Source organism: Ursus americanus, chromosome 7 (genome assembly GCF_024610735.1).
Source record: "Ursus americanus isolate L20-20 chromosome 7, mUrsAme1.1.p, whole genome shotgun sequence".
Taxonomy (NCBI): Eukaryota; Metazoa; Chordata; class Mammalia; order Carnivora; family Ursidae; genus Ursus; species Ursus americanus.
Window position 1 is genome coordinate 15422057 of NC_142133.1, and position 13997 is coordinate 15436053.

Genomic DNA, 13997 nt, shown 5'->3' on the forward strand with positions numbered 1-13997 from the left:
TTAAAACAAGAAAGCTTCTAGTTTTTCATCAGTCAAGTATGATATTAGTTGTAGGTTTATTGTGTATTTCTTTATTAAGTTGAGGAAGTTCTTCTGTATTTTTTGGTTGCTAAGAGATTTGATCATGAGTGGGTGTTGGATTTTTGCCAAATGCATTTTCTGCATCTATAGGATTGTGTGATTTTTCTTCTTTAGCCTGTTGATGTAAAGGGTTGCATTAATTGATTTTCAAATGTTTAACTAGTTTTGTATACCTGAGATAAATTCTACTTGTTTATGGTTTATATTTCTTTTTATGCATGATGGATTCAATTTGCTGGTATGTTGTTGAGGATTTCTATGTTTATATTCATTAGAGATGTTGGGCTGCAGTTGTCTTTTCTTGTAATGTCCCTTCTGTTTTCATTTTCTAGAAGATACTATAGAGAATTGGTATAATTTCTAATTTAAATGCTTGGTAAAATTTACCAATCAACCCATCTGGGCCTGGTGCTGTTTGTTTTGGAAAGTTATTAATTATTGACTTGATTGCTTTAATAGATAATGACATTATCTGTTTCTTTTGTGAGTTTTGGTAGATTGTGTCTTTCAAGAATGGTTTTGCTGTATCCTGCTAATTATGAGAAGTTGTGTTTTTATTTTCAATCAGTTCAAAATATTTTAAATTTTCTTTTAGGATTTCTTCTTTTACCCATGTGTTATTTAGCAGTGTAGTATTTAATTTCCAAGCATTTGAGGATTTTCCAACCATTTTTCTGTTTTTGATTTCTGATTTAATTCCACCGTGGTCTGAGAGCAGACATTGTATGGTTTTTTGTTTGTTTAGTTTGTTTTGTTTGTTTGTTTTCTTTTAAATTTGGTAAGGTGTGTTTTATGGCTCAGGATGTGGTCTGTCTTGGTAAATGTTCCATGTGAGCTTGAGAAGTATGTGTCTTCTGCTGTCCTTGGATGAAGTAGTTGCTAGATATAGTAATCAATTTTATTCAGTTGATTGATGGTGCTGTTGACTTCAACTATGTCTTTACTGATTTTCTGCCTTCTGGATTGGTCCATTTCTGATAGAGGAGTGTTGAAGTCTCTAACCATAACAATGGATTCATCTATTTCTCCTTGCAGTTCTGTTTTTGCCTCACGTATTTTGATACTCTGTTGTCAGGTGCATGTACATTAAAGATTTAATGTCTTCTTTGAGAATTGACCCCTTTGGTATCCCTAATAACTTTCCTTACTCTGAAGTCTGCTCTGTCCATATTAATATAGCTACTCCTGCCGCCTTTTTATTAGTGTTGGCACAGTATATCTTTCATGCCTTTAATCTATAGGTGTCTTATATTTAAAGTATGTTTCTTATAGATTAAATGTAATTGAGTCCTGCTTTTTGATCCACTCTGACAATCTCTTTTAACTGGCATATAGTTGACCCTTGAACAACACAGGTTTGAACTGTGTGGGTCCACTTATATGTGGATTTTTTTTTTTTTTTTGCAGACTGTAAATGTGTTTTTCTTATTATTTTCTTCTTAACATTTTCTTCTCTCTAGCTTTGTTGAAAGAATATAGTATAGAGTACGTATTACATACTAAATATGTTTCATCAACTGTTTATATTATCTGTAAGACTTCCAGTCAACAGAAGGCTATTAGTAGTTAATGGGAGTAGTTTTGAGGGAGTCAAAAGTTATATTTGGATTTTCAGCAATGCAGGGGGCCAATAGCCCTAACTGCTGGTGTTGCTCAAGGCTCAACTGTATTTAGACCATCGACATTTAAAGTGATTACTGATATAGTTGGATTCATAACTACCATTTTTGTTCCTGTTTTCCGTTTGATGCCCTTGTTCTTTGTTCTTTTTATTTTCCACTTTTTTCTGCTTTTTTTTCCATGGAATATTTCATATGCTTCCATTTTCTCTCCTTTTTCTTTTTAGCATATCACTCTTTTTTATTTTATTTTATTTTATTTTATTTTTTTTTTACTTGTGTCTGTGGTTGCCCCGAGTTTGCAATCTACATTTACCACAAATCCAAGTCCGCTTTCGGCTAACATTCTCATGCTCCATGGGGAATGCAAGTACATTACAATAACGAAATCATTGTACTTTCTCCCTCCCACTCCTTGTATCAGTGCTGTCATTCATTTTGCTTACACATCCGCACACGTATCTATATACATAGAAGCATACATAATTGGATATATTGTTGCTATTATGGGAAACTTATTCATGAGATCAGGGAAGAATAAGGAAGATAAAAGTTTTTATTCCTTCTCCAATAGTCTTTCTTTCCTTATGTAGATCTGAGTTTCTGACTGATAGTTTTCCTTCTCCCTGAAGAGCTCCTTTTAACATTTCTTGCAAGATAAGTCTACTGTCAATGAATTTCCTCAATTTTTTTCTGCGGGAAGTCTTTATTTCTCCCTCACTTTTGAAGAATAATTTCACAGGGTACAGAATTCTGTGTTGGTGGGGGTTTTCTCAATAGTTTAAATATTTCACTCTTATCTTCTTGCTCGCCTCATTTCTGGGGATGAGTCAGACGCAGTTCTTATCTTTGCTTCTGTGTAGGTCAGGTGTCATTTCCTTCTGGCTTCCTTCAACATTATTTTCCTTTATCTTTAATTTTCTGAAGTTTGTATATGACAGGCCTTGGGTGAAGTTTGTTAATGTGTTTTGTTTTTGTCATGTAGCCTGCTTGGTATTCTCCACGCTTCCTGGATCTGTGGTTTGGTGTCTGACATTAATTTGAGGATATTTACAGTCACTTTTGCTTCAAATATTTCTTCTGCTTATCTCTCTCTGTCTTCTTCGTCTGGTGTTTACATTATACACATTATACCTTGTATGGTCCCGCAGTTCTTAGATAGTCTATTTCTTTTCTTCAGTCTTTTTTTCTCTTTGCTTCTGTTTTGGAAGTTTCTATGGACCTATCCTCAGACTCAGAGATTATTTCCTCACCTGTGTCATACTACCAGTGGGACCAGCCATGGCATTCTTGTTTTCTGTTACAATGTTTTTGATCTCTAGAATTCCCTTTTGATTCTTAGAATTTCCATCTCTTTGCTTCCATGGCCCGTTTGTTCTTACACGCTATCTACTTTATTGATGAGAGCCCGGAGTATATTAATCACAGCTGTTTTAAATTCCTGGACTGAGGGGCGCCTGGGTGGCTCAGTCAGTTGAGTATCTGACTCTTGGTTTCAGCTTAGATCATGATCTCAGGATTGTGAGATGGGGCCCCGCATCAGGCTCTGTGCTCAGGTCAGAGTCTGCCTGTCCCTCTCCCTCCCTCTACCCCCTCTGCTCACTCTCTTTCTCTCTCTAAAATAAATAAATACAATCTTTAAAAATAAATGGAAATAAAAAATAAATTCCTGGTCTGATAATTCCAACATTCCTGCCCTGCTGTGTGCTTGCCTTTTAGAATGCTTTGAACTTTTTCATGCTAGCTGGACATGATGTGCTGGGTAAAAGAAACTACAGTAAATAGGCCTTTAGTAAAGTGGTGGTGAGGGTGTGGGGGAGGGGAAACATTCTCTAGTCCTATGATTAGATCTCAGTCTTTCCATGAACCTGTGCCTCTGAACTATGAGCTTTGTCGGTGTCACTCAAGGGGCTCCCCCCCAACTTAGGTGGGACAGGATGGCTGGAGTGGGCTGGAGTTGGGTATTCTTCTTCTTCCACATGGAAGGCTAGAAGGAGCTGGGTTGGGTATTTCCCTTCTCCCACATGGGAAGCTAAACAGGCTAGAGTAGGGTATTTTCCTACCCCCACGTCAGGTAGGATCTGATAAAACTATAGTAGTTTAGGCTGTGGTAAAATAGTTTCTCCTAAAAGCAGGTCTTGTTAAGAACAGAGTATTCTAGTTTATTTCAAAATGGTTCCTTTTCCCCTTCCCCTGAGAGAAGCATAAGAGAATTTTTTCCCCAGTGTTCACTGTGAGGACCTGGTCAAACTCCTAGAAGCAAAACTGACAAAGGTGTGGGAGGCACCTAAGGACTGGCTCTGCCCGGAGTTTGGAGTCAGCCTCGTCCACTCTGAGACTCCAGCACTCTGGCAATTTCAGTTACCGTGGCCCCGCCCTGGTTCCCACAGAGGCTGCTGCTGGGGGGTTTCCGCCCAGTGAGTTGTGGTTCACAGTAGCTGCCTGTATGTCTCGTTCATTTTGGGGGCAGCAGTGTGCCCTGGAACCTTACTCCTCCAGTAGATCTGAGAAGAGTTGTTGATTTTTCAATTTGTTCAGCTTTGCACTGGTTAGGACCGAGTGACAGTGTCTCGGTGCCTTACGTGTTAGACTGGAAACAGAACAGTTGATGTTTTCACTTTTGATGTCCTACACTGACAACTAAATGATGTGGGCAAAAAAAGACTTTCAGGCATGGCTTTTGTTCCTTTGAAGTTGGATTTTAGATTTGAAGGAGCCTGGGAGGTCACCTCGGTCAATGTCCTCATGCTCCGATGAGCGTCTCGCTAGGCTCTACTGCGGGCACTTCCCTCTTGGTGATATTCCCACACTTCAGTGAAGTACTAGAGCGTGCTGTGTACATGCAACCCATTTGTGCTCAGAAGCCAAACGAATTTTCTCCAAATAAACCAGTTAGTTCTCTTATGGTCCGTGGTCTGCTTCCTAGAAGGAAATAGAATGTGCTTTTTATCCATAAACAGTGGTTATTCCTGTGTGGTGTTTTGATGGACGCTGTTTTAGTTCTGTGTGATGAGATGATGGGTGATTTTTATTTTTCTCTTTTTGTCTTTCTGCATTTTCCAAGTTCTATCAAATGTGAACATGTATTACTTTACAGTCAGAAAAAAAACAAGGTAATGTTTTAGGTCACGAACGTTGGAAGTCTCCTCTCTGTGTCTTCTTACAGTCTGCAAGATGAACGTTCACCGACGCTGTGAGACCAACGTGGCCCCCAACTGTGGAGTGGATGCCCGAGGGATTGCCAAAGTTCTGGCTGACCTAGGCGTCACTCCAGACAAAATCACCAACAGCGGCCAGAGGAGGAAAAAGGTAACTGGCTATTTGGGGGTGTTTCTGGAGCTCTTTGGAGGCCACCCTCTCTGTGCTGGCTTCCTGAGAGCATCCCCCCCAACCCCGGAGTGAGGTTCTAAGATCCGTGGGTTTGAGACGCAGCATATGCTGAAAGGAAAGAAAAAAAAAAGTGGTCGGACAGGTGACATTAAAGTCTCCTTCAGTTCCAGAAGTGGGGGAGAAATGAAGCAAGTCTCAAGTGTTCTGTTCCTCAGGGAAACCTAATCTTTGAGATGAGGACTTTGGAATTCCTTCTAGAAAAAGCACAATTCTAGACGAGGAGGTAGGCTTGTCTGCATCCCTGGTGTCACTGTAATGAGAATACACGGATGAAGAGCTGGGACCACGTTCTTCTCTAGGGAGCAGGCCAAGAATATTCGTGGTAGTGCTGCCTGAGGGGTATTGTTAATGCCCCGCCACGTGAAACATCTGGGCCTTTCTTTGGAGACCAAAGCCCCCTGTCTCTATCCAGGTGACATTCTGAATGTTAGTAGGAAGAGATCCATTTGCGAAGATGTTATTTATGTTATGGTAAGTCAGGGCCCACAGATGTAAATGGAGCTCAGGGCATCTCATAGCATTGCGTTCGAAGGTCCTTCTTGGCCTTGGCTTCCAGCCTAGAAAATGTAAAAGTCTTCAATAAATGAAGTTCTGAGAAAATCAGAGCCATGTTAACTGGGCAAGATATCCTGGTGGGGTTGGGGGTGGGGGACGGGGAGATCCTCATCGCCTGGTATCAGGCATTCTCAAGCACTTACCAGAAAAGCAAGTCTGTCTCCACTTGCTCTACAGTTTTGACTCCTTAATGTCCTCCCTAAATTGTGCCCTGAAATATCTTCTGAAGGGCTCTGTGTTTCCCTTCTCTAGAAACTGCCCACGCCTCTTTCCCTGGTGCCTCTCGCAAGAGCTCTTTCCCTCGAATGGGGAGGTTTGGATTGTTTCCATCTTCTTAAACTCCTCCCTCTCTGCCTTCCCAATAAGCAAAGCTGTTTTGCAAGGGTTGGACAAAAAGAATCCTTTTGTCCCTGGTTGGTTAGCTGTGAGATTTTGTGCTCCTGGTGGCTCTCAGCTCCATAAATTCCACTAGTGGAAACAGGACTTAGGTTATTGACCCAAGACATTGAAATTGCAACCAGAATATCAGCGTCCAAGAATGCTAGGCCCCCACCAAAGAGGCGGGTTAAGCAAACACCCTGTCATGACACTGTTGGACATACACGTTTATGAGCCCTAGGGAGCACCCTTCATGGGAGATATCGCTTTTTACCGTGCTAGAAGTAAACTGAGACAGAATCATTATTAACTGTCATCAAACATTTAAGAGAAAATGTAATACACACCTGCCCTCTCCCCACTATTTTCACGGGCCATAACGCCAATAACCAGGCATCATCTGTCTGAGATTTGGGGGAAGCTCATGGTGAGAAGCCAACATGGAGAAATTTCAGGAAGAGACAGAGTTAAAGACTAGAGGATTCTAATGTTTTTTTTTTTTTTTTTTTGCTGGATTGTTTCTGGTGCAAAAGCTAGAAAATGCCACGGGACCAAGTAGTAGCTCAATTTCATGTGAGAGAAAGGGAGAGAAGTACCCTTGGTCAGAAGCTAAAAGGGCTTCTTTGCAAGAGTGTCAGGCTTGCTGGAGCGCTGCCTGTCTTCACGTTGCCCCTGCAAGTAGTCCATTGTCCAGAGAGGACGTGTGCACCCAGCTGATAGTTTTGTTCTATTTTACTCTTCACCTACGAGTGACCACTTAGTCCAAACCTCTGACTTTAATGGGAACTTAACACGGGTGTGCCCACATCTCTGCCAGCAAATAGACTTCACTGGGGGGTGCTCTATTAAAATTTGCCAACCAATATCCACACATCTAAAAACCTTTATTGAGCTTCTGTTAAAGGTATCATTTTATGCAAGGCGCCAGAAGCAACACAAATACTGGATAGAGTCTTACCTTCCAAGAGCCTGTAGTCTACCTCAGTAGAGAGCCCACCACAACATCCACGTGCAGAGGCCATCGACTCAATACAGCTGAACAAGACGATGGATAAATGCCCAACAGGTGTTAGAGACGAACGTTGAGTGGCTTTGGGTGCGCTAACTTGCGTTGCTCCCATAGGCGAGGGACGTTTCGATGGACCTGGGACAGTTGTGCTTGGATAGAACGAAAATTGATTAATTGCAGTCTCTCTCTTAAGTTTTTATTTTGATTCCAGTTAGTCAATGTATAGTGTAATATTAGATTCCGGTATACAGTGGAGTGACTCAGCACTTCCGTACATGACCCGGTGCAGTCTCTTGCCTTCCCTTTCACTGTCGTCAAATGACACCTGAGTCTGCTTTGAGAATGTCCGTTCAGCAAGCGCTGCTGGGCGCCAGGGACTCCTGCAGGCCCCCTGCTCCGTACCTCGCCTCCATGCTTCCGACCTCGAGGCAGCTCCCACCCTCCCTTCTCACGTGCCCTTCTGTCTCTCCCTCTCTCTAGCTCATTGCTGGCGCTGAGTCCCCGCAGCCCACTTCTGGAAGCTCGCCGTCGGAGGAAGATCGATCGAAGTCAGCACCCACCTCCCCTTGTGACCAGGGTGAGGCCCTCAGATTTGCTTTGTTACCTCTGAGCAGTGTCACCGGAAGGACTGAGGAGCTTGGAGCCTCTGCACCCTGGTCCGACCCTTGTGAGCCGGACCGGGGGTGGCCCAGGAAGGGCTTCAGACGCCCACTCCCTACTGACTGCTTAGCCGCTCTTTCTCTCTGCAAGGCCGCCTTGAGGGACAGGCACTTGAACAGTTGTGCTTGCCTTAAACCCTGTTGAGGCCAGGGTGAGAGAGAGAGAGCAGGTGATGTTGTAGCTCTTTGTTTACCCCCGCCTCCTTCCAGGGTTCCGAGTATAGGCAAGTGCCCCGGGACCTGCTCCCAGACCTCCTGCCGTGGCCTGTGGATGGGCAGGGACAGGAGCACGGAGCCGGAGAACAGACCGAGAGAAGGGAGGAAGCCAGCTCTAGGCTTGACCCCTTCCTAAAGCTCACCTTTGAATGTTTCCTTCTTCCTCATGAGAATATGCTGAATGTAGTCAAAGTTTCTGAATTCTGCAGACATCCCAGAATGCTGAGGGGAGACTAACACATTTAAAACCTTCCCTTCTGGTGACCAGACATCCCTGGAAAGGGATGTATGCTTCTGCAGAACAAGAATAATCATCACCATTGAGTGCCTTGATTGTCTGTAACCTCTTTGTGTTCACTGTCTTAATCTTATGCTCACACCAACTCTGGGTGCTCATCCCTGTCCCCATGTCACAGGGTGGGTAGTGGAAGATCAGAGAGTCGAGAAGTTCTGTCCAGTGCTCTGGAACTAAGTTAGTAGTAAGGGCGAGACCATACCCCTCCTGATTTCGGGACCCCGGTCTCAGAATCTGTGCCAGCAAACCCTCCCTGAGGGTCATCGCTGTGACCCACGTCGGCTTACCCAGGCGGAAACAGAACAGTTGCAGGGTAATGTGTGCCAATCCTGAGGTCACAGAGCAAATTGGTGTGAGTCCTGCTTCTTGCTGCTCTGATTAGCTTTCCGCATCTTTGTACTCTGCTTCATGCCAAAAAAGATTTGACCCATTCATAAGTAATCCAGTGGTGTGCTGGGGCCTCCAAACTAGTCGGTATTATCCTGGAACCCACGTGGGTATTTTCACGTGTCCCTTTCGAGTGCCGAGACCTCCTTCAAGAGCTTCAGGGAGACTGTGTTACGTGGGAGACGCCTCCAGTAAGAGAGAGGTGGAGCGTAGTTTCTAGGCCAGTTTCTAGGCCTGGCCGCTGCCTGGTGTGCTGCCCAGACCTGGCAGGATATGTTGCCTGTGTTTGTCCCTGGTCAGTACAGTGGTGTGGGCACAAGTGGATGCAGGGACCCTCTTAGCACATAGTATTGCTACAGGACAGAGAGAACACACAGTTTCTCTTCCTTCCATTGTATGAAGACACAGAATGACATTTTCTTCAAGTGTTGGAATCCCCAAACACCCAAGTTCTGTTTTCCAAACTCCATTTAATAGCCTGCCTTGGAAACTGAGACGTTAAGCTGTTTGCTGAGACTAGAAGTTACACTTAGTAAGGAAAATTGCTAGGAAATGGCTGAATTGGCAAGGGAGAGCCTTAGACTCAGGAGCCGTCCCCACCCCCCCTCCCCTCCACCCCAGCAGATCTAAGAAAGGTCGGGATTTCTTGAGCAGGCTGTCATGGGCCCCCATCCTTCTGAAAAGAAGCTGAAGATCTCTTTCTGTCAGGCAGCACCTGGTCATGCCTCATTCTGATGCCCAAGTGCTCCCCTTCCATCATCCCAGGTATTCGTGAGCAGCTCTAAAATCGGGTTAGGCTTGTGGTGCCCAGTTCTGCTCTGAGAGGTGTGTGTGTCTAGGTGAATGAATAGCTAACAATAAAGCTTGCTCAAACAGGAAAGGCCAAGGGGTCATCCAGTGTTATCACCGCAGGGTAGTTCAGGTCATGTGCTCTGCAGGGGCACAAGACTGCCCCGTGGTTGTGAAATTGTACGAAGGAATCCCTGCCCCGTCTGAGATAAATTTGCAACATGTCACTCTTGGGCAGCAATTCTTTAGTTAATGAGAAGTGCGTGGCTCGTTTTGTTGAATAACCTTGTGGGAGGTGGGTATGGGAATAAACGCAACAATAAGGCCAGGTAAAGTCCTTTAGAAGTTAAAGGCTTCCCAGTCCTAGCTTCTGATACAGTTATTTTGATACCCGTGATTACCGTGATGACAATTCTCAGTTAGGCATTGTTCTAATTTTCAAAGGGAACTCGAAGGGACCTGTTGTCTTTGCGACTCCGCAGGGTTCCAGAGAAGTTCTTTTATTTGCACTACGCCTAGAGTAACGGGACAGGCCACAGGCCAGAGGGGCTTTCAGAGAGAGGGCCGGGGTTCGGTGTAATCTGAAGGTGTTGGCTGGGCGGAGCCGTGGCCTCCTTTTCTTGGCATCCCTAGACCCTGCTGTACGTTAGTGCCAATGAAAGCGTGGAGAGGAAAGGAAAGGAGGGATGCCGCGCTGGATCGGTTGCTATGAAGAATCTGAAGGCGGGCTGGGACCTCACAGTGGCGGGGGGTCAGGGATGCGGGGGTGCGGTCTGAGTGCTGAGTCCTGATGGGAAGGGATCCTGAGGTATGCACTAATGTGATGTCTTGTCACCCTTGGCCCTAGAAATAAAAGAACTTGAAAACAACATCCGGAAGGCCTTGTCTTTTGACAACCGCGGGGAGGAGCACCGGGCAGCAGGCGGCGACGGCCAGCTGGCAAGCCCCGGCGAGAACGGCGAAGTGCGGCAGGGCCAAGCCAAGCGCCTGGGTCTGGATGAGTTCACCTTCATCAAGGTGCTGGGCAAAGGCAGCTTTGGCAAGGTCTGTGGCGTGCGTGGGTACAACCGCTGACTTTTTCGGGTCCGTGGCGTTGCCTCATCTGTCTGATGTAAATAAGATTAGGCTGTGAACATTTCGGGCTGGTCTTGTTGCGTCTTCCTTCCTTGTTCCGTGGAAACGGCCTGTGGCCAAGCAGCTGGGAGCCCGGGATCTGTGGTTCATGAGCTATGGGACTTCCAGCTAGTCAGTTAACTTCCTTGGGACTCAGTTTTTCTCATTTGTCAAATGGGGACACAGGCATGAAGTGAGGTCGTGGGTAGGAAAAGCACTTGGGAACGTTTAAATCGCTCTACGTGTGCTTGGCATCCCCGTAATCAGTGATAGTAGCACCACATTTCTTCCCTCCTTCACAGAGCCATCTGAAATTCTGGCTGTAATTCATGACAGAGACTTTGAAAATGAACTCTGGAATCTCTGCCCTCCGTGAACTTCAGGCTCCGAGCAAATCTGATCATGTATTATTTGGAAAGTTCAATGCTATTTAACTGACTTTTCTGGCACTTACTAAGGGCTGTTTATCCTGCACATGTGGCAAGAGAAAGAGAATAATCATCTCCTGGCTTGGATCTTGCCCTCGGTGCCGTTCTCCCTGCCCTGCCCCATGCTGAGATGAGCAGAGCCTGGCGGGGGTGCGTGTGCCGAGTGTGCGCCGTGAAGCTTTCCTGGTGATCGGGCCCCATTCTGATGGCACAGTGATGCGGGGAAATAACCCCCGTTCATTTTAGGACGAAAACAGAAGGGCAGAGGGCCCAGGATGCTGGCTAACACTTCAGCTGAGATCCCTGATTATTCCCTTGCACTCTGCAAAGATGGGAGTCCCTGGGAGGTGCCTTTCCATGCCCGGCTGCTGGGCCCAGGCCCTGGGCTTGGTGGCTCCCGAGAGTCACATGCCCTCAGGTGTCCTGGGCTCTTGAAAGCAGCAGCCTAGGGATCAGCCAGCTTACTGAGCTGCAGGGAATGGCTCTGGAAGCCTCTAGGGCATGGGCCTACCTCCCAGCCCCTCACCTGCCCCATCACATCCTGAGATCCCTGTAGCAGGAAGGTAACCCGAGGAGAGTCCTTAAACGCAGATGCTGAGGCAATCACATTCTTCAGAGACTGAGTAAATAAGAAACTGGCCGCAGTGCGCCGGTCCAGGCGTAACTCAGGGATGTGAGCGGCTTTAATTTTGAACAAGAGTCAAGGGAAACGAGCAGGCTCAGAGTTTCCAGGTCTCCGCACTGCGTAGGCAGGATGGGAACTTGGATGACTCTGGAGCATTTAGGTTGTTTCTTAGGAAAAATCGCAGCCAACGTTTGAGCCAGTTTTAAAGATTTCGCGTTACGTGTGGGCGACGGAAGTTCCTCAGGTAGCTCCCTGAATTCCCTCTTGAAGCTTCTGAGTTACTGCTCTTGAGCCCTGGCCGCTCGCCCTGAAATATGGAGCTTAGGAGTTGGTTGTTTAAGAGGGAAAAGACTTGTCACATTGCGGAGAAATGAGTGCAAAAATATCAAAGGATAGGAAAACTTGAAGATCACAGAACTGTGAATTTGCTCTCTGGAGAAGAATCACATTCCCAGCGGTAACGCTATGGAAGAACCATGAAGGCAGACATGACAGATGAGCTACGTCAGGACAAGCGATGCTGTTTGCTAGCGAACAGAAAAGCATAAAACAGGCTTAGACAGACCTTTGCAGAGAGCAAAGTGTTAGTATCGTTATATACCAAACTCATACAAATTCGTAAGAAAATAATATAAGACAGTAGATGGAACTAGACAGTTATCTTGAATATAAAACTGACAGTTCACACAAATACAATTTAAAGGAAAAATTTTTTGAAGTTCCATTGCAAGTTAAAGCAGCCTTGAGGTTATGTTTCACACCTGTTACGTGAACAAAAACACTTTTTAAGTGAAAACACCCAATGTGGGTATATTGCCATGAAACTAAAACATCTCCACATTCCTAGTGGCAGATTATTTTGTACATCCTTTTTGAAACTCAAGAAATGTGCAAAATATTTAACCTTACAACCTATTTCTAAGACTTTCTACCTTAAGTTTATGGTCCCCCAAAAAGAAAAAAAATGACATGTATAAAAATACTCCATCCAATTTATTTCTATGATATTTAATAATTAGGTTTCACTTAAGTATCTAATATGCAGTAAATGGCTAAATAAATTGTAATATATTTCTTTCAATTGAGTATAAGCAACCCTGATAATGATAGTGACAGTGTAGATGATAAATCCTTATTAATGTCAGTTAAAAAATATTTGTGCAATACTATAATTGCAAGTATGGTGAATGTATATGTACATATGGATAATTATTTCACAGATGTGTGTTGAACTTCTTTTTTCTTTGCCTGGGCCCTATGCTAGAATGAAACATAAATAAATAATAGTAGCTATAATAGGATGAGTATTTTTTCTAAACATTTTTTAATGTTATAGTATTTAAAATGAAAGAAAAAAGTTAGTTTTTAAAGCCTTTGATATTGACTTGTGTTTTTTCTTTTGATTCCACGCATGTGTAGATTGACGGGAGTGGTTTGGGTTCATTGCAGGTCATGTTGGCAGAGCTGAAAGGCAAAGATGAAGTATATGCTGTGAAGGTCTTAAAGAAGGATGTCATCCTCCAGGATGATGACGTGGACTGCACGATGACAGAGAAGAGGATTTTGGCGCTGGCACGGAAACACCCGTACCTAACCCAACTCTATTGCTGCTTTCAGACCAAGGTATGGCTAAGAAGAAAATGGTGGCTGCCACCTTGGGGCAGTGCTGTATGATGGGATGGCATCTTGATGTCAGATTTAAAAAAAATCAATTGCCGACCCTCTACGTTCTTTTCTCATAGGCCTTGTAAAGTGGAACGAATGGAAAAGATCAGGGTGTATTTGAACAACATCCTCTTTTTTAAGGGCATGGAATTTTCCATTCAAGGTTCTTGTGGAGGGATGAGAGGGCAGTAGAACTCTTTGCAGAGGTAGCTGGACAAAGCCAAATGGCTAAATCCAGTGTTTGCTCCTTAGAAAAACCAACAGGTGTGGTTAGTCCTTGCTCCGCTCCTCTAACTTTCTATCACTAGCAAATCACTTAAGTTCCCTATTGCCTTCAGGTCAAATGAAAAGGAGCGAAGGCCACCCTAACCACTTTTGTGGTATAATGTCATAGTAGGCAAAGGCTGTGGACGAGTGCTTACAATGCCCTGGCGAAATACAAATGTAAGGTGACGTTTTAAATTTACCATGTAGGAGCCTGGGAACCAGAAGGTGGCAGTAAAGAAACAAAAATAATCTGTAACTGCATTATGGAGTTTGACCTATGAGTATCATAACTGATTTTTTAATTTATTCTTAGTAAAGAAGAGAAATGCCAATATTCTTCATGGAGCTCTTATTTTATTACCCCTTTTGGGGGGGGGGAGAAAGTTAAAGTCTTTGAGGATGCCTTATGGGTCTGTAGCCCTTAGCTTCTTGAGAAGGCACAGGCAACTTCTCCTGAAACTCCTCCCTGTGCCCATCTGGAGCCCAGACAGTGAAGGGCGCCATCTTGGAGAGATGATCCC

At 44.5% G+C, this 13997-nt stretch overlaps 1 protein-coding gene across 2 annotated transcripts in view; it reads left to right on the forward strand.

Moving 5' to 3' along the window:
• The window catches only part of PRKCE (protein kinase C epsilon), a 570596-nt gene that overhangs the window by 322073 nt on the left and 234526 nt on the right, over window positions 1-13997 (forward strand). For both annotated transcript variants that reach the window (XR_015725163.1, XM_045787917.2), the window contains exons 7-10: window positions 4867-5009; window positions 7513-7609; window positions 10226-10422; window positions 12994-13167. Coding sequence is in view for 1 of the 2 variants with exons in the window: in XM_045787917.2 (XP_045643873.1) it covers window positions 4867-5009; window positions 7513-7609; window positions 10226-10422; window positions 12994-13167 (611 nt within the window). In the remaining variant the exon portion in view is untranslated. The remainder of the gene's footprint in view (window positions 1-4866; window positions 5010-7512; window positions 7610-10225; window positions 10423-12993; window positions 13168-13997) is intronic.